At 42.4% G+C, this 25,654-nt stretch overlaps 1 protein-coding gene across 1 annotated transcript in view; it reads left to right on the top strand.

Annotated features, from left to right (window-relative positions):
• Positions 1-25,654, top strand: part of kcnq1.2 (potassium voltage-gated channel, KQT-like subfamily, member 1.2) — a 278,796-nt gene that overhangs the window by 42,580 nt on the left and 210,562 nt on the right. Inside the window, exons 7-13 of the mRNA XM_049574355.1 lie at positions 1,578-1,718; positions 3,873-3,983; positions 4,648-4,743; positions 5,618-5,755; positions 12,693-12,858; positions 19,869-19,895; positions 23,615-23,726. Coding sequence (XP_049430312.1) covers positions 1,578-1,718; positions 3,873-3,983; positions 4,648-4,743; positions 5,618-5,755; positions 12,693-12,858; positions 19,869-19,895; positions 23,615-23,726 — 791 coding nt within the window. The remainder of the gene's footprint in view (positions 1-1,577; positions 1,719-3,872; positions 3,984-4,647; positions 4,744-5,617; positions 5,756-12,692; positions 12,859-19,868; positions 19,896-23,614; positions 23,727-25,654) is intronic.

Raw genomic sequence — 25,654 nt, 5'->3', positions numbered from 1 at the left:
CCCAAACACATGCATTTCTGCTTAATCCTTACTATTTAAAACACCTGTGCACCTGGGAAAGCGCATGTGTTTCATCGCTGCTCGTGCTTTTTATTAAACAGAGTATAAATGCATACACTTGCCCAGGCACGCTGCTCGTCTGTGCGTGGGACAGAAGTGTTTCAAATAGTGGAAATGCATGAGTTTTGGAAGTACTGAGCAAGAGTTTGTAAAAAGATGTTATATCTCTCTGTTATGATACTCTTTTTTTTTTGGTTTCAAATCCTTTGGTTGCAATGGAGGCATGAAAGTTTTATGTATGAATTCAATGTAAAATGCAGTGAGTACTGTAAAGCTTAAATTAGTAGCCTGGGCTATTACTTGCTTAAATTACTGAACTTTACAGGCTTATATGTGGGACAGGTCTTTAACCTCTCTAACTCTGCCAGGACACCGACGTCGTGTTTGATCACTGATAGTACTGTTTTGAAGCGGAGTGACCGACTTGTCATCTGGAGCTCCGCCTGGATTTTTTCATGGAAAAAACACTGTAGAATGGTCACACTTTGAGCAGTCTTCTTCAAATTTGACACACATGTTCATTGATAGTGTGCCTACAGTCCCACGGTGTCATTTACCTGCTCAGATGAAGCCACAGACAGTTATTCATCCTGAAACACATTTTTTATTTTATTTTAGGCAAAATCTTCAATTTTTACTGACTTCAGAGGCCCATTACTCTGTCTCTGTATCACCTAGAGTGTTTCTGACACTTTAACAAGAAACTTCAGAGAGTTTTCTTTCTGGCAAGACCTCATGCATGCATGTAGTCAGAGCGGTTCAGAAGCTACAGTCATTTTAATTTGGGTATGTCATTTTAGGCGTTTTTGCTACAAAATGGGGGTGGAGTAATTCCTCTCACTCAAATTGTTGCACAGCAAAGACGAGAAATATGAGCAAATTGTTAATTTAAACCAGTGTGAATATTGCTTGTATAAAAAGTAGGCTTCAGATAACATATCAAATATGCCACTTGTTTTATGGCACCCGTCATACGGACACAACACAGCTTATTCATAACTTGGATTATTTCTCATGAAAGACTCTCTGATTCTTTTGATTGGTTGAACCTTACGGACTAGAGGAATATTAATAACTTAACGGGTAATGGAGGACTGAACACATATTCTGACTTTATGCGAGCTTCAGAAGAAGGGAGTTACCACTTGTTATTTCATCATGCCGGTAGATCTGAATTAATTATGGTCTTCTCCGGTGCTCTTGGTTTCCGTAAAATGAAATGAACCGAGCTAACGATGTGTAGCATCTCCATACTGACAAAAGTTTAAACGTTTATATCTGTATATGTGATCTAAACAGCTTTCTAACATTAGCTTAAGTGGGTAGTCAACAATCCAGTTTTATACATCCAAAGAGCTTCTATAAAATGAACTGCTCGGCAACCAGACCAGGCTTCTAATTGAGACTGGCCTTTATTTGTCTAAATATGTACCTACATCGGGACTGGGCTTTTATTTTGAAGTTTTACGGTAACTGATAATTTTGAGGGTGACATGTTTCTTTAATGTGTTTTCCAGGAGCTGATCACCACCCTGTACATCGGCTTCCTGGGTCTGATCTTCTCCTCCTACTTTGTTTACTTGGCGGAGAAGGACGCTGTGGATGAGGAGGGGAAGACGGGCTTCTCCAGCTACGCCGATGCCCTGTGGTGGGGCGTGGTAAGGCAGCTTAACTAGAAAATAGAAATACATTACAAGTCTGGCACTGATGTGTTTGTGTTCTTGTACTTTTTCCTAAAATTTGTTTTGTTGCAGTGCATATATTACTTGGATCTTGAATTTCAGAGCATAGCTTACACACTTGAAAGGCCACATCACATGAACATGAGAAAAGATTCTTCTCTCTAAAGAGCTGTGACAAATAATCTGCACAATGCACACTCAAGTGGAGTCTTAACTGGAAAATGGAAATGTCTGGCCACCCTGGTTAGACCAATTATTACCCCCCTTGTGTTTTTATTTTCCTCACTGGATCTGCGTGAAGCATGCATGCATCGCTGCAACACACATGCAGGTGTGGTGAAGTTTTTCGTGAGCAGAGCTGGTTTTGCTTATTTCCCTGTGTTCGGAGGCTCAGGTTTCCAGAGCAGTTAATTAAACATTTGAATTGAAAGCGCAGAGTAATGAGAAACCTATGGCAGCCTTGTGCAGGGGATCAGCGTGCCACAAAGACACGGTAATAAACCATTCACCTCTGGGCTCTTTGGCTCAAAGAACTTTTAGAGCACCAATATAAAGTGTCAGTTCCCTTAATTAAAACTTTAATTGTGGGATTACTACCTTTATGTAACGAGGGTTAGAGGGGTCACGGCGCTCCTCGGTGCTCTATGGAAAGTTGAAGAAAAGCTGTTATTTGTGTTGTTCTGTTCACAATGTTGAGAAAAGAATCACGGTCGGGGATTTGCACCTTTTTGTTTTTGCGAGACTGTAAACTTGAGAGTCGTGATATGCCATTACAATAGGTTTGGGCAGGTTTGTGAGTGTTTGTGTGTGTGTGCGCTCAGTGAAATGAGATCAGCGCTGATTGGAGAATGCTAAGCTCCTCCAGTGTGTATTCCTTCTCTTGGCACGATTTCCATATTCGGATGTGCAGGTGCAGGGCACAGCTGGAGGACAAGCCAGTGCCATGATTCATGTCCCCTCCTCCCTCCCTCCCTCCCTCCCTTACCTTCCCTGCCTCTCGTCATCCTTTGCCAGTTGCTGATGGTTAGGTAATCGCTGTTTAATTTTAACAACCTCTCTAACGTCAACCAGAACACAGTGTGAAAGAGAAAGTGGGGAAAATGAGAGCTGATTGTTCTAAACTTGCCATTTTGTAGTTGCTGAGCTTATGTAGTTAGATCATATAAACATATGCATACAGCATGCACATACACACTTAAACATATTCAAAGACCAGGTTTGTGACCTTTGTGTGGACCTGAGGAGGTGTTCACCACACACTCATACATTCTGAATAACAGGGGTGTTTTTTTGAGTAGGCCATTCCACTCTGATGGTCAGGAGGACATTGTTTAGTCATCGGATTTGTGGATGAGGGATTAAATCCCCCACCTCTCCACCAGCCCCCCAACATACACCCACCCACCCTTCCCGCCCTTGCTCCTTCTTTTTTTTACCCCCAAAGCCCTTTTAAGTATCTCACCTTACATCAGCCGCTTTGTGTTAGTGCACAACGGCAGCTCACGCGGCACTACTCCATAGACACCCACGGTAAGCCAAGTGTGTTCTGAATGTGTCAGAATTGGCTCGGCTTTCAGAGTGGGTGTACATGCAAATGCAAGAGGTATTTGTTTTCCTCCCCTCACCCCGGCAAATTCCTACACTCACTGAGGATTAGTGGTTGGGAATCTTATTCCCTTTGAGGAGCAAGAGCCTCAAATGCCCCGGCCATCGCTGACAGTTGTGGAGCAAGGCCAGAACGGCTGATGAACTTTCTCTTTATTGTCTAACTCCTGTTATAGACTACTGTGGTGTGGCGCTTTGAGAGCTCGGCACTGACTGACATTTTCATTACGTAAGAAGTTTGTTCCAAATGAGTGGGGATTTTAATATTTCTTTGAATGCTAAATTGTAGTGTTTAAGGGGGAATGATTTCATTTGTACTTCATTTGTATGAGTGAGGTTCACCTGGGATAAAGTAAAGGACAAAGCAGATTCAGCCTCGACCTGCAGTGGTGTAACTTTGATTTTGCTTAAATGTCTTTACCTTTTTTGCATGAGTGCTTTTCTTTCTGTCACATATATGTCTACAGTTAGCTTATAATCATCTTCACAGATTTAAGAGGAACTTTATCCACTCTCTGTCTTCAGGTGACCGTCACCACAATTGGCTATGGAGACAAAATTCCTCAGACGTGGATTGGCAAGGCCATCGCCTCCTGCTTCAGCGTCTTCGCCATCTCCTTCTTCGCTCTGCCTGCTGTAAATATGATTTAAATCAGAATCACATAAACTTATTAGCAGTAAGGAAAGATTTTAATTTTAGTTGTATTATTTCAGCAAGAACCGAATCACAATGTTTGTTTCTGAAACGTTCAGGTGGAAAATCCTCACGTCACGTACATGAGATGAAACGGCGTTGAGCAAACGCTGCCTCAATGGGTTAATGTTTAACCACTTAAGGTTGCCTACCCCTGACTTAGCAGAACACAGGAGTTGCTGGTCTACTGCTGCCTTGATCAGTTAGTGTGTGAGGTAAAGCAGAGAAAATATTCCAAATATAGTGTACACTTTAACTGATAGTGATTTTTTTTTGGGAGATAAAATCTGTTTTGCTGCGGCCCCGTCAACAACAGTACGTTGTTTAGCTTCCTTGCCGGCAGACTTGAGGTATAAAAGATGCTAGCAAAGCAACACAGTACGTAAAATAAGTACAACAGAAATGTCAAATAGGTCTGTAAATCTTTACACAACAGAAATAAACAATTGTGCATATTTTACGTATCTCAAAAATTCCAGTTGTCCACCCCGAAGCAACGTCACAACGTCACCTTTATTTTTGCGAGATTCTGTATCTACAGTCCTCATCTCTACACTACATCTTTAATATGATATATCTTCTTGTAACCTAACCCTCTCCAATCAGGGAATCCTTGGCTCAGGGTTTGCCCTGAAAGTCCAACAGAAGCAGAGACAGAAGCACTTCAACAGGCAGATCCCTGCTGCAGCCTGCCTCATCCAGGTACGTTTTAGTATCCATTCAAAGCATATGAGCCCCAGATAGTGTGGTGTACATTAAAAACCAAGTCAGACACAGTCCATGAGTGATTTAACATTTGACACATGGCCTCTATACCAGAGTTTGTATTGGACCCCAGTCATGGCTACCGAGTCTTGTCAATCTTATCCATATTTTTTCAAAGGTGCAAACGTGCACTTTCCAGATCTTGCAAGAGAAAGAAAACATTGGAAACTGAAAAGAGGAAAAAAAAGTAACAGTATTTGTTGTCTGCAAATTCCTACTGAGCCATGGAAAAGATGAGCTGTATCATGCTTGCCAAGAGTGAAATGGTAGAGCCGCTATGTTGTGCCAAAAGCTAACCATTACAAGGATAGCAATTACCCCGAACACACTGAGACGGTTTGAACACCTGTGACACAAAGACACTTACCTGCAGGGCACTGAATACATTCTGCAGATCTCCACTTCATTTAGGAAAAAATGTTTTTGTTTTACAATACCACAAACAGAGGAGAACTGCCAATATAAGAATAAAGTGCTGTTGAATATTACCAGTTAGTCAAACTAATAACAACGTAGCACACATATTAACAGTAAAATAACTGGAGACTAATGCAAGTATATAAAAAGAGATAAATCTATATTATATTTGTCTGACATGTAACAAATAAACAGTAGCAACAGAAATATAAAAGTGTTAAACCAAAAGCCACTAGTGTCACTGAATTTGTGGCTAATATAATATTGCTGCATCACTAATAAATGGTTTTACATTTTTACTGTGGAATCAGAGAAAAATAGGAAAATGATTACAGGTTATGTAGATCAACACGTTCACTGACACTAATTCGATGCTTTAATCTCTGCTCCTCAGACACTGTGGAGGTGCTACGCAGCAGAGAAACCAAACGGCTGTGCTGCTACATGGAAAATGTATGTCCTGACTCCAGAGGCCGTCACCACAGTGGAACATGACAACTTCAGCCCCAATGTCAGGAAACTGAACATATCGGTAATCATCCAGTTTAATTTAAAGGTCTAGTGTGTAGGATTTAGGGCGGGCATACTGGCAGAAGTGGAATAAATTGTAAATATGTTTTCTTTTGTCTATAATTACGTAAAAATTAGGATTGTCATGTTTTTGTTGCTTTAGAATGAGGCGTTTTTATTGACATATGGAGCGGGTTCTGGTCCACCGTGTCGGCCATGTTGCACCGCCATGTTTTGCACAGACAAACTAAACACTAGCTCTGGATGGGCTAATCGAATTTTCGTGTTTTCCTGTCAGCCCCCGTACTTAGCAGCCCCTGTGCAACGAACGGAGTAGAATTGGAGAAACGCAGATTTTTTAACATGAAACTGCTTTTTACTGGTTTAAATCTCCTGGTCCATTTGTTTTGGAGAGGAAGAGACCTCTGTAGATAATTCGGCTTCTGGTAAAAACCTCCTGAACACTAGAGAAAAAACGTGAGCACAGATATGTTGGTGCTGGGCTGGTGGGCCATCTCCAACATGCCAAATGGCATTAAAAAAACTCTGATTTGTAACATGAAACTGCTTTTTTTCAGTGGTTTTACTGGTTTTAATCACTTAGTCCGTTTACTTTGGAGAGGAAGAGAACTCTGCAGATAATTCGGCAACCAGTAAAAATCTCTTCAACAATGAACACTAAGGGAACAACACACTCTCACTCCGACCTTGTCACATATCGCCCTTTTTTTCATGTAATTTCCATGTCCAGATACAACATGAAAGGTACCCTGGGTGTGTTGGTTGTTGACATTCTGGGATGCCAGGTTAAGTCATGCCTGTTCCGGACATTGTCTTCTTTCAAAATACACATCTGTTTCTACAGGAAATTTACCGTTTGCATACAGTCTCTTTCAAAATAAACATACTACGTCAGTACAAGAACGTGAATTGAGGTTTTATTTCCTCCAACAACTAACGCACGTGGTTGGGTTTAGGAAAAAAGAACAGGGTTTGGCTTTAGAATCTAACCCCCAAATTCCACCAGATGCGTGTTGGTTGCGTCTGCGCTCCGGAACGGCAGCAGAGCTGATCCGTTTCAATTCCAGTCAGTGTGTGTGCTTCAACTGGCTGCGGCTGTGCTGCGTTCCGGCTCCGTCACAGCTGCAGCGCTCCGGAGCCCTCCGCAACAGATACGCAGGATTTCTATTTTTGCTGGACGCCGGAGCACAGAGCTGATTGTGCGGGGCAGGAAGTCGTGCACAGAAACAAAATTAAACATCATGCACACACATAACACAACACATAATTTTCAAAATAAAATACACAGTGTTCACGGCAGATCATATATTTCCCTGCACTACACCTTGAAAATGTCATAATGGGTGGAGGCCTGAAGTCAACAGGTCAGAGGTTTCCAGACGTCATTTCACCCCGTTGACACCATGGACCAGGACAAGTTAATCATGGAGGTGCACTGAGATGTCTTCCTACTACTCCTCTGGTTTTGTGGTTCTGTTTATAGAAACTACATCTTGGTATATCGTGCGATTATGCGTGAATTCGTGAGATCTCGTGGGTCCTCCTGACTCCCGCTGTTCGGCGGAGCTGCACCGATAACCAGCGCAGCCGTTCCGCAATTCCAGTGGAATTCCGGCGTTACAGGACGCCAGCACCGCTCCTCCGGGTGAAAGTCTTGGTCGGTGTTTGTTGGACCTGTTCACCACCCCTCTCACCCACTCAACTCAGACTTTCACCGCCTCACCCTCCGTTCTTGTCTGCATTTCCCCTTGACGCTGCATGCTGGTAAATTATGACAGCGACCAGCCGCTGACGTCGACGGCTTTTTTCGTCAGTGTCTGACGCTGCAAGTCACTGCCCAAGCACTGGATTTCGACGACTTTGGCGTGAGACCGGGTTGAAAGGAACTGGGAGTTCACGCTTGCGACATGGGAGCAGTTTCAGCCGGTTGCAATCTGCAGTCCTCACCACTAGAGGCCACTAAATCCTACACACTGCTCCTTTAAAGAACCAAGAGCCAAATGTGTAGTGTGGCTCATGTTTCATTTCAGATTGATTTACTTTCCTTAAAAGGAGAAGTCTTTCCTTTTAAAACCACTTTATATCCATAAAAGTATGTCTTTGATGCTGTGGGCCGAGGCACCAGCCTGTGACATCCTGGCTTTGAATCAACCTGGGACATTTTCTCACATCTATTTCTCTTTCACTGTTAATTGTGTCTCTTTGCTTTGATCTAACCAACAAAGGTGAAACCCCACCCAGATAAATAACAGCATTCCGTCTTTAGATTTAATGAGCATCTATTTTCTAATTTCTTGTTGTAGGTGTCTCATCTTGAAATTAAATTGTGGTGTGTGGTACATGTGGTAATTATCATGTATTATTTTCTTTTTTAAGTAGACATTTAAAAGAATGCTTTGAACTCAAGAAGCCTTACACAAGAGCGCTGTCAGGAAAAGCCGTGCGACTGTGATACTGCGGGGCGGATTTGCATACGTCTGGCCCACACCGTATTGTCTCCTTGTGCAGTTCACCTTTCACAACAATATTAGCTATGTTGTGCCTAGGCCATACAGCATAAAAGGGCAAGTTAAGTTCCCACAAACGTACACACACACGGAAGGACACACAAATACACGTATACGCAGAAGCCCCCCCCTCCTCCTCACCCCCACGGCCTGACTCTACCAGGATGACTCGAGGCCTTTGTCTCGGCCGGACAAAGACTCAGTCAGTTGAGATGATGTCACCGCCGCCTTTCTCATGGGAGTAAACCTTTGTCTAGTAGAACAACAACAAAAAAATCTTTGTGTAGCATTGAACCCACATGTATTGGGGAGAATGAAGGCTGCTTCCGCTCTTTTCTGTTCCAGCATGTGACTTTCTCCGTTGACTCTCCTCGCTCTCCCCTTTCTCTGTCTTTCAAGATTCCTCTCCTGTTTCTTCTGTGTTAAACAGACTTAATTTCACTCTTTCTTTTTCCTCCCTGCTCTTCCTGTCTCCTCTCTTTCTGTGCTTTTTCCTCCGCCTTGTCTGTTTCTGTCTCATTCTTGCTCACTGTGTTTTCCCCCCTCTCCTGTTTATATCCAACTCCATCAGTCTGTTTCTTTATCTTTCTCTCTTAAACTCAGTGTCTGTTACAGTTTCTCTATGCCCTTCCATCTTTCTTTCCCTTTTTTTTCCCCCCCTCTTTCAGCCTTACGACACCCACCACCACCTCCCTCTCCCGCTCTCTCAGCTAATGAGTCATTCAAACCTCGGGTATTTGGAGTGAACTGCTGGCCACTTGTCAATGCCAAAGTCTGATCCACTGAGTCCAAATAATTGAGTTTCCATAAAGGCCACGTCCATGACGTTGGTTTGGGTCAGTGGGTCTAAAGATTGGACTGGAGGCACTATTTAGGCCCTCAGAAACTCACTGACTCACACAGCACATAGCTATGATCTCAAAGAAACGGAGATTAAACATGTACCGCTGATGTCACCAGCGTGTAAGCCCAAAGTTTGGTAAGATGATGATGTATAACAACAGTGTGAACCATACAGGTACTAACAGAAAAAAGAGTGGCTTTTTAACACTTAACTACTGCTGAAATGGCCGTGTAAGTTCACTCATTGCTCAGAGAACAGGTTTCCTGGGCGATTTTGATCGTCTGAAATGCATCCAAGTGTGCTGTGTTGTTAACAGGCTTGCACTTTGATTGAAGTGATATGCAGCTGTAGTGTTACAATCTTGATATGCACGTTCAATGGAGTGTAAATGATTTACAGTTAGACTTACTATAATTCCTACATCCACTATTCGTCCGTTTAAGATGTAAGGCTGCATCTATCAGCCATAGGCTTTAATGGAATTTTGGCTTAGCGTCTACTGACACCGTACCATTTATTTAACAGTTATTTAAATAGATGGAAATAAAAAGAGCAGAAATAAAAGTCCTCAGAAATAAATGAAAGTAATCCCTTGAAAAATATGATTTTAAAGATATAAATCTATTTATGTGTTGAACGATATTGACTCTTATATATTTACATTTTTTTGTATATTCATTGCCTTGTTTATTCATTTTAGGATATGTGTGATAGTCATGGTGGGATTGTGGTGCAGTTGTTGGTATTGTCTCACAGCAAGAGGGTCGTGGTTCAAACCGGAGGGTGGGGTACGTGCGGGTGGAGTTTGCATGTTCTCCCCGTGTCAGCGTGGGTTTTCTCCGGGTGCTCCAGCTTCCTCCCACAGTCCAAAGACATGCAGGTTAACTGGTGACTCTAAATTGGCCGTAGGTGTGAATGTGAGTGTGAATGGTTGTCTGTCTCTATGTGTCAGCCCTGTGATAGTCTGGCGACCTGTCCAGGGTGAACCCCGCCTCTCGCCCAGTGTCAGCTGGGATAGGCTCCAGCCCCCCCATGACCCCTAACAGGATAAGAAGTTATGGAATGAATGAATGAATGAATGAATGTGTTATTTTATTTTATAGGCATATTGAATTATTTATATATTTGTTTTTTAATGTTGACTTAAAGAGGCAATAGATAGGATTAGGTTTTTTTTTTTTAGCTTGGTGCCACCTAGCGTCAGTGGTGCTGTGTCGCACTGTCGCAGTGACCAAATTGACCGTGGGGATCAGAGATAATCAATAAAATGTAGGCTGTAAAGCCACCAGTATACCTCTATGTATATGTAGAATGAGAAGGTGTGTGGACACTCTACTAAATAAATGAGTAAAGAGACCGAGCAACAATTATCAGGTTTATCTGAAGAAAAAACAAATAGTAATGCAGATAATGATAGCAGAATGCACAGTACCAGTACAAACAACTCACAGTAAATGATACCAATATGTACAGTATCAGTACAAACAACAGTAGACACAGTGGAATTATACCAATATGCACATGTAAACAGTCCCCATTCTAGAATAAACAGTACCGTATGGAAACAATGCGGCCGGTTGGAGCTCAAATTGAATGGGAAACAAAGTCCAGTGTTCACTTAGCTGAATTTAGCTGGGCGATGTCCGTCGATAGCTGCCTCCGTGAGAAGAGAACAGAAGGAAGGGAGGGGGGTATCACTGTCCGAGGGCTGCCGTAGAATGGCAACCAGGATGTCAGCCGACCAACACTCGCTACCCGCTCCCTGGTAGGAAGCAGGGTAGGAATGAACTAGCAGCCAGGACAGTACAGTCCTCTCTCGGCTAGCTAACATTTAGCCGTGTTACTTACTGATCCATTAGAAAGAAAGCTAGCTGGACATGGGTTTTGAAGCCTTTTTGGTCACGGAGCTCCCTCCATCTCTTGAACGCCTGACTGAGGTTTACTCTTGTTTTTCCTATTCTTCTATCACTCTCATTTTTGCTCTTCTTTGCCTCCTCACACAGAGGAGCTCCTTTTCTTTCGCTAGGCCGTTTTTCACTTGTCTCCAAACTTTGTCCGTCTGCCATTGTGCTTGTGACTCAATTATCTCATGTCCAACTCCTCATAAGGACCAGCTCCAGTCCCTGATTGGCTGACCGACCAGTTTGGCAATACATGATGCGTTTCCTGCCGTAAAGCAGATTTTTTTTTTTGCGAAATTTTGCACCGGTGGCAGAAGCTTATTGCAAAGATTGCACAGCCACTAAGTAACCTATGTAAACGCTGATAGTCTGATTTTACTGTGGCCACTACCCTGTGCAACCCACATTATTTTCATAATGATATATTTAGGAAAAGATGCTATCTGTTGCCTCTTTAAATCCAATTCAATAGTGGTGGCATTCAGACAATTCAAAAAATTAGTTCAGTTAAAAATAAAGGGGTTAGGGGAGTGCAGTATGAGGATGTGGGAATATACTTTAGAATTAATTATATGCAGTAATTAAATCAATGTGATGCGCTGAAGGCACAACAATTTCATCACCAGTGAATTTTTGGTTAGAAAAACCAACATTTGCCCAATTCAGCATGACTTGTGGCATAAACCATGCCCACTTTTGGTCTTGTATCTGATTACTCCAGGCCCCTAGGAAGTGTGCCAGGCTCTGAAGCCAATTTTGGTTGTGGCCAAACAGTGGAATTACACTGTCACGTGATGCTCTGTGGCTAAAAAACCTTTTCCCATTGACTTACATGGTGCAAGAGACGTGTATATCAGTACATAAAATTTTTTTCAAGGGTCACAATCCCTGCGAAATGACTCGTTTCAGTATCAGGTTTTGATCCATTTGGCTTGATAACATTTTGAAAGTCTAGGAGAGCTGCATGAACAAATAATTTTATCCCCATTAAACTGAAAGATAGCTGCTTGGCCGCTCCAAGTCTCCAGTGCACTTGCTCTGTGGAAGGCATGGTGCGGAAGTAGTGCCGATCATCCTTGGATCATCTCTTGGATCATTGAACCATTTTCACTTCATTCGCTATATCCTGTTCTCTTAATACATCCATGGATACAGATACAGAGATAAATACTGGTGTCTCGGTACACCTCTAGTGAAGAGAGCTGCTTTAGGTTACAAAAATGGCTGCTTTGTCTCCAGTCTATATTACTTGTAAAAGGTTTGCTGGTTGATTATACTATTGGCTGCAACTTCAGTTTGAACTTTTTGGTTTATGAGACGAAGACGCGGTCCAAATCTAATAAAATCTTTCTTGCCACAACAGTCTCATGCTGACATTCCTGTCTGCACAGATAATACAGAAAACACAGAAACACCAGGAAGAAACATTATAGACAAAGCTTAGTGCAAACTGCAGTGAATTGTTTTCTGGAAACATTACCAAAGGCCTTATAGATACTGTAGCATCACTGACAACCCACCCCTCCAAGAATCATCACGTTATTGCAGCAGAGGGATTTGCATGCTCCTTTTTTGTCAGCCTCCTAAAATAACTTTACGTCTGAGGCATGATAATAAAGAGTGATTCTAAGTCCTGACATGTTTGTCATGTTTATTAACTGGGTTGATGTTTCCTCTGTCTGTCAGAAAAAGGGACCCAAGAGGAGGTTGAAGTCCAGAGGAAATGGCGCCATGGGTGTGGGCTCAGAGAGAGCTGTATCGATCCCCCAGATCACCTACGACCACATTGACGACTCTGAGGAGAAGAAAGACGTCCCATTTTTCCTGGAGGAGCCGAGAGGAGCTGTTGAAGGTAATACAAAGAGCACTGCTGTCCTGTTGCTGTCATGCACAGTATCCAAACTGATATCAAGTAAATGCAAAGGGTCACTGCCGCTCATGTTTCAGTCTGAGGTTCATTAACTGCACTGCATGTTTTTCAAAGAAAATCATCTAACGTCTATGAATCTTTGAGTTGCCTTTCTTCCAACATCTCAGTCCCAGACAAGTCAACTCGCCAAGATTATACATGAAAGCACTGAGCCCTGTTTTATTACTGCTTGATTAAACTGACTTCATTTTGGACTTCTTAATAACAGAACTTTTATTCCTGAACTTGACACCTCAGAATGCTGTGTTCTGTGAAGCTGTTTTTTTAGGTGTTTTTGAATATCGTTGCGAAGCTATCTTTGCTGTTCTAATGCAGTTAAAGGCCAGCTGGCAACCAAGCCCGCCTGTGTCATGTGGAAGATGTTTTGACGAAGTGACTTACTGCAGTAATGAAACCAACCCCTTTTTTTTTTTCCCTGTTCCTCTTAATACACTTTTGTTTGATGAAATAATGTGTGTTGAGGGCCGTGAAATGATGTCATGCTGCCTTAAAGGCCTTGGAAATCCATTATTTCCGTAAAAGTTTGATGTGTTTTTGCATTCAGGGCATTGAAATGGCCAAAACAACTCCATGATAAATTACATTTTTATGGTACTTGCTTTAGAAATATTAGCTGTCAGCTTGTACTTTTGTGTTGACAAGTGTTTCTTCTTCTTATGTTTGGATGCCTGTGAAAATATATACTGTAGATAATTCTGTCGCAGCCTAACAAATCTAATAATGTACATATTGTTTTTACACATTTAGGCTAGTAGAGTCACCGCAGACATTTTTACTGTGTCACATAGGCGCTCACTCTACATTCTGTTGGGTGCCTACCTCTTTTTCTACGGCTGCATGGCGAGAGAAATCATAATAACTCATCTCATTAGTTCATTTTTTGTGGAGCTGTATATTGGTAAGACGTGATACATGTGTGAGCAAATCTGGCAGCAGCAGAAGGTAGTGATTATTTATGTATACTGCGTAGGCCAAACTCTCGATAGCCTGCCAAAAACTGGTGTGAGTACAAGCCCAAGCACAGCCTCTACAGAGTCGTTAGCATGGCTGGAGACTCATAATTAAAATTCTGTCGTTATTATTAGGGGTGGGGGGAAGATCGATATAGCATAATAATGCAAGAGACTCGTTTTTATAGTAAAAAGAATATTTATTAACGTGCACAGAAGAATGAAAAATGTGGAAAGTCTTTGGCGATTAGACCCCGTAGAGATGGTGTGATTTAAGGAGGGTGATGAATCCATAGTCGAATAGGGAACTCCTTCCCTCATGTCTAGACGCTGGTGGTGGTAGAGGTGGTGAAGATGAGATGAGAGGAAGATGGAGAAGTGCTGATGAGTGTTGAGCTTGTCCTGGACTCTGGATACGATGGCTGGAGGTGAACGAGGTGGAGGAAGGTGCAGCAGATCTGCCGACAATGACAGCTGACAGCAGAGGAGGGAGCAGATTTGAAGTTTTGCAGTGGCATCCTGATTGGCTGATAGAGATCGTGGCAAAGTGTGATTGGATAACTAGAGGAGTGAACACCCATAGTCAGCTGATCAGAGGGAGCAGTGGGAGTGGGAGGGAGAGAATTGTGAATGGATGAGCACAAAGAAAGTCTCTCTGATTGAACTTACACTGAGCTTCATATCAATACACAAGTGCCATTTTTTGGTATATGAATGATTAATATGGCAAATCCAAATTAAACTTTTGGTGGCCGACTAGAATAATAAAATCAGTTGCTTTTTTAGTCCACTACTGTAGAGCCATTTTGCTGCAGTAAAAAGAATAGAAGTGAGATGGACGGACCGAAAACTTCACCTTAATAGTTAAAGCAGATTAAAGTCTAGTGTCACAATAATATTGTATCATGACTCAAAGAAGTGTCACTTCAGGAAAGATGCTCTTTTCGTAAATCTGGGTTGTCTATGCAGTCGAGAGATGCAAATGCTGTTAAAATTGTTGCTACATGACCAGAGAAAACAGAGATAAAGGGCTGTGGCATTTGCTTTTGCTCAAGAGATAGAAAACCTACAACTACCAGAATGCACTGCACCACAGTAGCTCAGAGGTAGAGCGGGTCGTCCACCAATCAGAAGATCGGCAGCTCAGTCCCCGGCTCCTCCAGTCTGCATGTTGAAGCATCCTTGGTCAAGATACTTAACCCCACATTGCTCCCGAGGGCTGTTCCATTGGTGGGTGAGTGTGTGTGAGTGATTACTGAGTGGCAGGTGGCACCATGAGGCTGGGTATGAATGGGTGAATGTGACACGCAGGGTAAAAGGGCTTTGAGTGGTTGGAGGACTTGAAAAGTGCCGTAAAAGTGCAGCAAAGTTAAACACATTCCTGAAGATTTTTTTTTTTTTTTTTTTACAAAACAGGAAACAGTAGGGCCCCTTCTTCCTGTTCACAAGTCCCTCAGAAATTCTCATACTGCAGAAGTGCACGAAAATATGTTTCTGAAGACAATTTAGGTGAGACATTTTAAATACAGTGACAAAATCTTGGTTTATATTTGATCAGCACTGCTAAGTTTTACGATTTAATCTGAGTTTGGTGTGAGTTTGAGAGAGTTTGTGTCTGTGGTGGTGGACACACAAAAATATTGACATACAATCTGTAGTTTGAGCAACAGCCCTAGATCAGCAAAAATCTGCCATGGAGGACAGTTGGATGGAGATGGAGGGAAGTTTACCACAGTTAATTTACACATACTGCCTACACTGTCATGATACAAGGCTGGTTGAAAATCAGCAGGAAGTATCGTTACAATATGGTATCCTAGGGCCTCTGTAGCGTGGAAATCCAGACCGTATTCGGTCGGCAAAACAGCGAGAATGTCCTTCTTGCAAAGGAAAGACTCGAGCGCCGTCTTCTGTTCCTCTTTTAGAGAAAAAGCCAAGTCTAACTCGTTCATTGTAGCGGCCAAAGCCGTTTCAGACAACTGGTGTTCATCCGTAGCCATCTTGCAATGTTTACTGACGGGTTCTGGACTTCGTCGTCGCAGCACTGTCATCATCTGTTTAGCTCGCCTCTGGCCCGTCTATATCAGATACACCGATGTGATTGGTGCAGCTCGGCTCCAACGGCATGGGTAATGAGCATCATTACTGATTGCCAGAGTGCAACAAATTCAAATTGTGCTCTCGCGAGAACTCTGGATTTCCAGGGTAGGGCCTTTGGTGATTCCCACCCCTAATTATTATACTGCTGTTGATCTCACTTGAAGCACAGAGTGATTGCAGAATAGAGAACCTCTTTAATGTGGTTTTTAGAGCTAATCTCTCGTAAACGATTACAGTTTGGTTCCCTCAGTTCATATATACAGTGGAGACCCTTAAATGTTATAGGATGAGTTGTTATGTGCCGCTTTCTCATTTTCACACAGTAAACAGAGGCCCTATCCTGATCCCCTTAGACCCAAGATGGCTGCCAGGTGTCTTCAGTGGGCCAGATGGAAGCCATTACAGTCTCAGTGGTGATTAGAGGTCATGGTTACAAGCTCTTTACTGCTTCACTTGTCCCCCTTTGCCGGCCACAGACACACACTGCGCTTAAGTGGAAAAAGACTTTAAAATACGGGCTTGTCAAGGTTACAAGTGGGAATTTCTTGTTACTACTTGCAGATTACCAATATTGCTGCAGTCAGGCCAAAGCCAAGTTGTGTTTTCTTTTTGACATTTAACAAAAATGATGGCGTTGATTTTAGATAACTCAGTATCCAAATCCAAATTTTAATTGTTGCCAGCACTCATACATAACAGTAGAAACTATAGTTTAAAAAAATGCACGTCTATACACATAGTTCAGAATCAGTGGCTGGTTGGTTGAAGGGGTTGGCGGTTTAACTTCCTGTCTTAAAAGCCATCCCTGCCAAATGAATTGACCCAGACTCCAGGTTAATAAATGCGCTTTATGAGTTTTTCCTGTCAAAGCGTACCATCATAAAAGGAGCTGGAGTGACATAAACTTGACATAAAGGCAGACCATCACTAGAAGAGCAACCACTTATGAGGGGAAATGTTGTTTCGTTTCCTGCTTAATTGGGTGGATCTTAGATAACGAAGGAAAACACATGTCTTAAGTCCATGTGGAAAAAGCAATCAAATCAAACTTGATGTCAAACCAGTTAAGCAGCACAGTTTATCCAGTATTCATTCACATATTTACCAGCAACAAAACATAGTTTTAGATACTTTTTTGCTCATATAATCACTGAATAAACATAAACACACATGGTGAGACTGTGAAGTGGAAAAATGAATTGGCCGAGCTGCGTGACATGAAACCATGTGAGGAAGCCTGCAGCCTGCTGTCACTAATGATAATGTGCAGAGTTGAAACAGCGTGGGACTGTATGATCTCTGCTTCTGATCCAGCCATAAAACAGGCATCTGCAATGTCAACTGTCTGCACCAGAGCTGCTGCTTTTATATTTATTGTTTTAACCATCGCTGTTTTCAAAGAGTAATGGAAGTGTAACACGCATTCGATTTTTGTTTGTTTTATAAAATAGTACTTGTCTTAAATGGCAGACTGGTTTAATTTAGATTTTGCAGTTGGGGTTTAAGAGTCAGCCAATAAAAGCTGGCATGGTAATGCTGTTTGGTTGTTTGCAAACTAAGTACATCATTGCATTAAGGGAAAATGTGCATGACTAGAAATGTCATCTGTGCTTTATGCTTTTCCCAAACTGTCTTGAACGCTTTTTACTGCTGGTTATAGTCATGTATGTATTAAGATACCTGGATACAGCATTGGGGGCAGGCCCTTGTTCATTCCTGTGAGAGCTGCTCAATGATACAGGAGGTGAAAAAAGCTTTATATCTGTGGTATGAAATTACTCAGATGATTGGTGCTGCTTCTCCATCACTGGGCCCATAGAGCAGATATGTCAGAGACTTATGGCCGCCAACCTCAGATGATTGCGCCTGAGAGCAGTCCGCTAATGTGAATGGGGATAAAAAAAATGTAATCTTGCAGTGCAGCTCTTTTAGAGTTTCCAAATGTTATAGGATCGAACAGATTAAATCTTGATAGTGAAACGAGTCATTTTGCAGGGGTTGTGACATTCAAAAAATGTATCCACTGATTTACAGACGTCTCTTTCCCAATGTGAGTCTATGGGAACAGTCTATTTAGGCCCAATAGCATTACGTGACCAACCCTGGAAATTGTAATACCACTGTTTGGCCACTACGAAAATTGGCTTCAGGGCCTGGCGCACTTCCTGGGGGCCTGGTTATAGTGCTGTCACTTCCTCTTTGAACTTGCGGCCACTTGGGGGCAGCAGACTTTAGTTGATTTACTCAACTTGTTAGCAAACATTTGCTTATTTACACATCCAGCATTTATTTACGGAAGCAACTTTGGCATTCATTTGGTGACGTGTTTCTGTCCAGCTGGTGAATGTGAGGCTGATATTCACTCTCTTTTAGCTCTGTCTTTGGTCTTCACCAGCTCCTGAGGGAAATATCTGGCTCTTTAGCTGCTAAATGTTCCGCTATGTTAACCAGCTAGTCACAAACTGCATTTGTCTGCTTTTTGGTGCTAGGCAGATAGTGTGCATGGGTTTTTAGACTGAAAACAGCCCTCCGCTATGGCCAAAAATGACACTTTGAGAGCGGTCACAGTGAACCAAAAAAACGATGTTGTTGGCCGGACAGCTTAGCAATGAGCTGAGACTTGCGAAAAAACTTTGTAAAGCTGAGAGCCGCTGCAGATTCAGGTGATATTTTCTGTAGGTTTATCATCACAAGGAACCTCTTTACCATTTTATGTTGTTTTAACATGGACATGCTAAATCAAATCTGGAGCACCGAGAGGATCAAACTTGACTGTCTAGAGGAAGTAAATGTCATAACAAAGTTGCTGTAGGTGAAGATGAAGAAGGATCAATTGTCAATTGAGATATTGTTATAACAGTGAAAACCGCTTATATGGATCAAAAAGCTTAGGACAGAATCATTCCTATGCAAATGCTGTTTGCACAGGAATGTATGACAACATATTGAAAACCAATTTTAAATGATTATTCTTTTTTATCTTTACTGGTTATGGTAACCCGTCTGCTTCCAGTGGGCTAAGTCTGGGCCTAAGTCTGGTGCACATTGAAATCACGACGGGAAAAAGAAAGTCACTTTCTCTCAATTTGAAATATAGTCTCCTCGAAACTTACAACAGCAAGTCATGGCTGTTATGGAGACAGAACACAAATGCACATGGAGAAAGCACATGTGGTTGAAGTCACTCTCATCAGGTGTATCAATAATGCACCTGCAACTGTATAGCGCCTTTGTAGTCTTCTGACCATTCAAAGCGCTTTTCACACTTTGAGTCACATTCACCCATTCAGACGTGGCCGAGGCTAGTACAAGATGCTACCTGCTACTCAGCTTTAACTCTCAGTTTGAGATTCACCATCTTACTCAAGCATGTTTCGACATGCAGACTGGAGGAGCCGGGAATCTTCCCAGTGGTCGTCCACTCCACTCCTGCTTATGTAATAAAACATCTGTCCTGTGTTTTAAAACAGGCAATAAGATGTAGGAAATAGCAATGTCCATTTAATTACTTTATGTTCATGTAATTGATATACAATTGTCAATTTGATGGTAATTTGCATGAGAAATTAAGAAAACATAACAAATTCAAGGCAAGTACTTGGCAACAGACATCATATTTATTATTTCACGGTCAAAAAATGACAATTTGTACAGTTTCTGTTTGGGTACTATCAGCTCTGTTAAAAAAAAAATAATTTGGAGGCTTTTCTGGTGCAGAAATGGACATAAATTCAATCATATTCCAACTAAGAAGGAAATTATTGTGCAACAAAAATGCTGTTGTGTTGCCCACCGGAAGTGTTGTTGATTATATAAGTTGGAAGGAAGTGTCATTGTTGTGTTTCAGTCCCATATTAACGATATTTCCGCCTTTCTTTGCAGGAATCACCAGAATCTTCAGACAAACAGGTGAGTCCTTCTAACTCCATCACAGTCGTACTAAATGGGTTAAAGGGATAGTGCGCCCAAAAATGAAAATTCAGCCATTATCTACTCACCCATATGCCGAGGGAGGCTCAGGTGAAGTTTTAGAGTCCTCACATCTCTTGCAGAGATCCAAGGGGAGAGGGGGTAGCAGCATAACTAAAAGGCTAAAAATGACGTTTTCCAAACAACTTTTTATGTCAGACGAGCAGTATGGAGATATTTTGCGGTTTCAATTATGTGTTTTTGGACGTTTGAATCTGGGGCGCCGTCAGCCTGCATTAGGTGGAGTTGTGTTGCTACCTCCTCTCCCCTGGGATCTCCGTAAGGGATGTGAGGACTCTAAAACTTGACCTGAGCCTCCCTCGGCATATGGGTGAGTAGATAATGGCTGAATTTCCATTTTTGGGTGCACTATCCCTTTAAACAGGGATTGCAGGTTATGACGTTTTGTTACAGAAACAATGTCAACAAATAAAAGTTTCCACTCCATTGTCTTGCGTGTTAAAGCAAAATCCACGTGACAAGAAAACTGAGACTCTTTTATATCCCTGTTGTTCTTTGTGAAAACGGCAAACACAAAGAGTTAGTATGTAGTGCGTGTGATCACTGCACTGTCTAACCAGTCGCCCCTTCCCCTGGTTAAGTACTTCTTTTTCTCCTATTAAAAAGTCCTCTGTGTTAATCATTAGCTAGCCTGCCTTTTTAATGTGGCCCAGACAGTATTTTAATTAGACTCGCTGGCTGGCTGGGCCTTTGTCCCCAACCGGACCAAACCAGAGCCAAGCAGAGAGACTCAGACACTGGTCCTGGGTTGACCTGGCCTGTTTTCTTTACTGGGTGCCCTGCCAACACCACGGGTGAGGAATAGGGCTGCCCTGGCGAGGAATGGGCAGGACCGTGGGGACCTAGACTGGGACACTAAAGAGAGGGAGAGGGGGAGGGTGGGTGTGCGGAGTTGATAAGCGGCCATTGTGGAGCTCCAGTGGTCAGAAATAAACTGGGCATTGTTTGATTAAGTCAGTGTCCGGCTTATCGCTCCACTTATCTGTCTGGCCCGACCCACCTCCCTGTCTGTGAGAATCTCTCAATGGAGTGCCCTCTCTATCTCAGAGTCATGTATTCTTTCTCTCTCTGTCTCCTGACCTTGGCTCACTCTCTCCCAGCCAAACACGTTTGCACTGATGGGCCAGATAAAACTACATATTGTGAATAAACCCTTATCCTGTTTGTGTAGCCGATAAGCCGGTTCACGTCTCCGTCAGTGAGCTGATGTTGATGCTAAAGGTGGCTCTTGTTAGCTCTGGTTACCCTCCTCCCTTCTCTTTCTCTCCTTCCCCCTGCCCTCTCTTTCTCAATTACTTTCTACCCGCTTCCGGATTGGACAATGTTAAACAAACCCGATGATGGAATACAAGAGAGATTGAATGGATTTTTTCTTTTTGCTTGAATTGGACTGGTCATTCAAACACATTTGCCTCTCCATTCTTTATCACAATGGAGGCCTGGTGGTTTGTTGGAGAGACTTGTCAAAGTTAGACGCTGACAGTCTGACTGCAGGTCAAGACCTCGCTACACATGTTGTTCTTTGCTGTTGTTTTTAGTCGTGCCAGCAGCCGGCCAGCTGCACTGTGGAGCAGGAGCACGGCGAATTCTGTTTCCTCACGTAAACCATTCAGAAATATGTAACTTGAATACTTATTCCCAACTGATGAAGGATATTTCCTCCCTAAAATTACGTTTTGTATCCTTAAAGAAACTACATAGCACTTGTGCATCAAACTGTGTAAACCCATTGTTATAAAGGATGTCTGTTTCAGCTTTTTTTCCTGTCTTCTTTTCTTCCTTCTCCTTTCTTTCAATTACTCTTGCATGACATCAGGCCCTCCTCATCACTCTTGGTCGTCTTTCACTCTGAGCTGCCCTGCCTCTCCAGGTATCTTCCTGCTTCTTTGTGTCAGCTTTTGTGTCTCTCATACTCATAATTAAATATATCTGCACTTCTCAGCTTATTCTGCCTCGGACCATAACTTTGTCATTTGTCTTAAAATTTCAAACTATTATTCAACTTAAAGGGCCAATGTGTAAGATTTAGGGGGATTTAGTGGCAGCTAGCAGTGAGGATTACAGCTAAAGCTTCTCCGGTTAGAATTCCTTAAGTATTTAGGAGGTTTTAACCGGGAGCTGAATTATTCCCAGAGGTCTCTCCTTCTCCAAAGCACAATGGTTAAGTGATTATAAGAGGGAAAAACACTGAAGAAAGCAGTTTCACATTATAAGTCAGTGTTTCTCTGTTGCTGTTCAGCACGTCACTGATAATCGGATAACCTCATGTGTGCTTAACTTTCTTGCGATCCAGACGCTCAAGAGGTTTTTACCAAGAGCTGAATTATCCGTTGAGGACTCCACCTCTCTGAAACAAAGGGATCCAATGATTTAAACCTGAATAAATCAATTTAACGTAACAAACCAGTGTTTCTCCTACCCTATTTGGTTCGTCAGAGACAGTCCACAAGCCCAGCATCTGCTAATTTGTGCTCACCTTTTTTCTCTGATAACTTACATCCAGGATTTTATTGCGAGCTGAATTTTCCGCAGAGGTCTCTTTCTCTCCAAAACAAATGGACCTTGTGATTTAAAGCTACTCTTACCTTTCTTGCATTTCACACAGCAACATCCACAACTCCACCTCCCTCCAAAGTCCCATCCCCCTCCTCCTGCAACTCCACCTCCCCACAAAGGCCTACTGCCCCCTCCTCCATTACGTCCTCATTATGTCTATGATAGACGTAGGCATTGGCAAGGTAATGTTAGATACACGGAAGAGGAGGGTGAGTGTAGCGCTACAGCCAAGACAGTCAAACACAACCCCGGAATTTTAAAACTCACCCAGAGTCAGTGATGACTGATGAGTTTTAGAGTACGGTTACAGTGCTAATGTTAGATAGTAGCGTTAACGTTACTAGTAAGTGGAAACGCACAAGGAATGTTACGCGAGCGGTTACGTCAGTCGGAGGCAGGAGGGGAAGACAGACAGGATACTCGGCCAATTGCTTGCCAATTGGTCGGAGTTTTCTTAGAACCGCATAAGAATGGTACAATTATAAGTTTTTATCTCTGGTGGAATTCACTTACATTTTAGTGTGCCATTAGCTTATTAATAGCATTTTAACCTAAACAAAGATTTCCAGAAAGGTAAGTGTCGTTTTAAACTGGTAAAAATAATGAATAAATGTAAATAAATAATGTTAAAAAAATCAGTGTTTTTCCAATGTTGCTTGTCGTGGAGGGGCAGCTATCTACGGTGGCTGACACGAAAGCAGGTATGGCCCTATCTAGAGCCACTTTGTCCGTTCTGGGCTACTGCAGAAACATGGCGGTACAATATGGTGATCTCTGTGGATCAGGACCCGCTCCCTATGTCGATATAAATGGTTCATTCAAGGGTAACAACAATTCAACAAATCCTTTTTTCAGGTGATAATACACATCAAGAAAACATAATATGTCCTCCTAAATCTTATGCACTGGACCTTTAATACATGAAATTAATTCCTTTATGATGATTTTTTGCATAACTGGTAGTGTCAGAGCTCTGCAGTGCATTTTTTCTTTCCAATAAAAAAAAAAAAAAATCAGCAGATCTAAATTTGTATACGGTTTATCAGCCTGCAAATGTTATCTGTTGTCTCTGTCCTTTGCAGTAAGAAGGAGTCATGATCACAGCACCTCCATCGACATCTCCCGCGCCAACAGCTTAACAGACGAGCTGGACTACATGACTGAGGACATTCCCCTGCCTGTGGTGACAGCTCAGTAAGTCCCAGCAAACTTCCCCTCTGCTCTTCTCTGGAGCCCCCGTCTCCCTCCGATCCATCACCCTGTGCTGACCTCCATTCTTTGATACATATAATACTGATTTCCCTACTTGTCCTCGTACCTAAAGGCCTTTTGTCAGACCAGAGAGCCCCTCTGGCTGCTCTCTAAATGAAGTTGTTTTGTTGAACTCTCTTGAGGGTTAAAGAGACTCTCGAGGGCCAGGGCCATATCAGGTACAGAGAGTTATAAAGGGGATTATCCCTTTAGTCTCGAGGGAAATGTCAAAGAAATCCCTCTCAATAGGTTGTAGGACATGTTAAGGTACCGGATGGCTTGTCACCACATGCCCTCATAGGATTGAGAATTCACTGCTGTCGGTCGCTGTGTGAATGCGTGTTCCTTCCTCCCGCTGACCCGCTCATTCAAATGAGTTTCATTAATGTGAACCAAAATGTAAGTCTGGTGTAATTGGATTTTCTTGGCTTCCTGTGTCAACGTGTTGTAGCAGAGCATGTTAATGACTGCTGCACAAACACTTTACTCCCCATTATTTCCCCACTGTCTGCTGCTTTTTCACCAACAGACCAGTTCTCCCACTGCCGTGTTTTCACATGTTTACACTATCTACAGTCACTACAAGTGCTCACATAGAAGCGAAGTGGAAGGGCTTTGCACAGACAACATGTCAACACTATTGTTTGGCTTAATCCCAGCAGTGGGAGACTGCTGGAGTGCTTTTCCCACTGGGACCCAGTCATGTAGCTTCATTGCATACAGATTAGGTGATTACATACTGAGCAGGCAGGTATTACTAAGTCCAATGGGACTAAATGCAAAGGGTTAGATGCTTCAATAGAGTCTGGGCTTTAAAAAGCTTGAATGCTACACATGGCTGCTGTGTAGCTGATGTTGTGTGTATGGTTGTTGCCTTTCATTAATAATAGATGTGGTTAATCCATAAAGCCTCAGGTGACAGCTCAGGTGCACTGAAGACTTTGAGGTGCAGTATATTGCATTTACTCCTTTGTATGTACTTGTAGTGTAGGCCTACATACATTTATATATTTACCATGTTTTAGTTAATTTAGGTCAGCAGAGAGTTGGTTTTATTTCATGGTTTCCTCATGATGGATCACAGGTGTTTTTTTGGTCATAAACTTTTATTTACACTCCTTTATGTCCTTTTGTTGGTTCCATTTTCTGGGCCGATACCGGGTTCCGATTTGCAGATTTTTTCGATGGCCGATTCCGATTTTGGATGATTCCGATTTCATTTTTTTCAAACCACTTTACAGCACACAAGATATTGCAATATTTTCTATCTTTCCTTTATTAGAACATTTTAACCAGGATACAACCAGCTTTTCAATAATCATCTCTAACAAACAAACAAAAACAGTGACACAGGTTAAGAAACATTTTCCTTTTTGCTCAAATATAACTTTAGGTACAGTATTAAAATAACCAAGTAAAAAGGCATTCATAAATAAAAACAGATAAAGAAAATAATAATTCTTGGTGCATAGCATTTGTGGGTAATTTCTTGAATACACAAAAAAGTAAAAATATCTCCTGTGGAAATTCACACAGGTCTTTGGGATGCCCCGCCAGTAAGCGTGCGGACACGTGCATCTTCGGCATGCGGAAATGCGCCTCATCAGTTTCAAGCGGCACCGTGCAGCAGTGAGAGCTCCACAGTTCAGTTTAACACGGACAGTTAACAACTTTCTTCTTCTCTCTTTTGATGTGTGTGCGTGAATGATTAAGGTGAGAAGCCGCCCATGTTTCACTTTCTCACATCACCCAAGCTGTGAGTTGCACATGTGCGTGTGTGTGCACTACTGATGTTACACGATGTCAATCATGCGGCGCGGCGGAAATTTGACCGCCGTTTTAAATCGGCATATTTTAGACTGACCGGCCGG

This window comes from Epinephelus fuscoguttatus, linkage group LG4 (genome assembly GCF_011397635.1).
Source record: "Epinephelus fuscoguttatus linkage group LG4, E.fuscoguttatus.final_Chr_v1".
NCBI lineage: Eukaryota > Metazoa > Chordata > Actinopteri > Perciformes > Serranidae > Epinephelus > Epinephelus fuscoguttatus.
The sequence above is the reverse complement of the archived record's forward strand: the minus strand, read 5'-3'. Positions and strand labels throughout refer to the sequence as shown.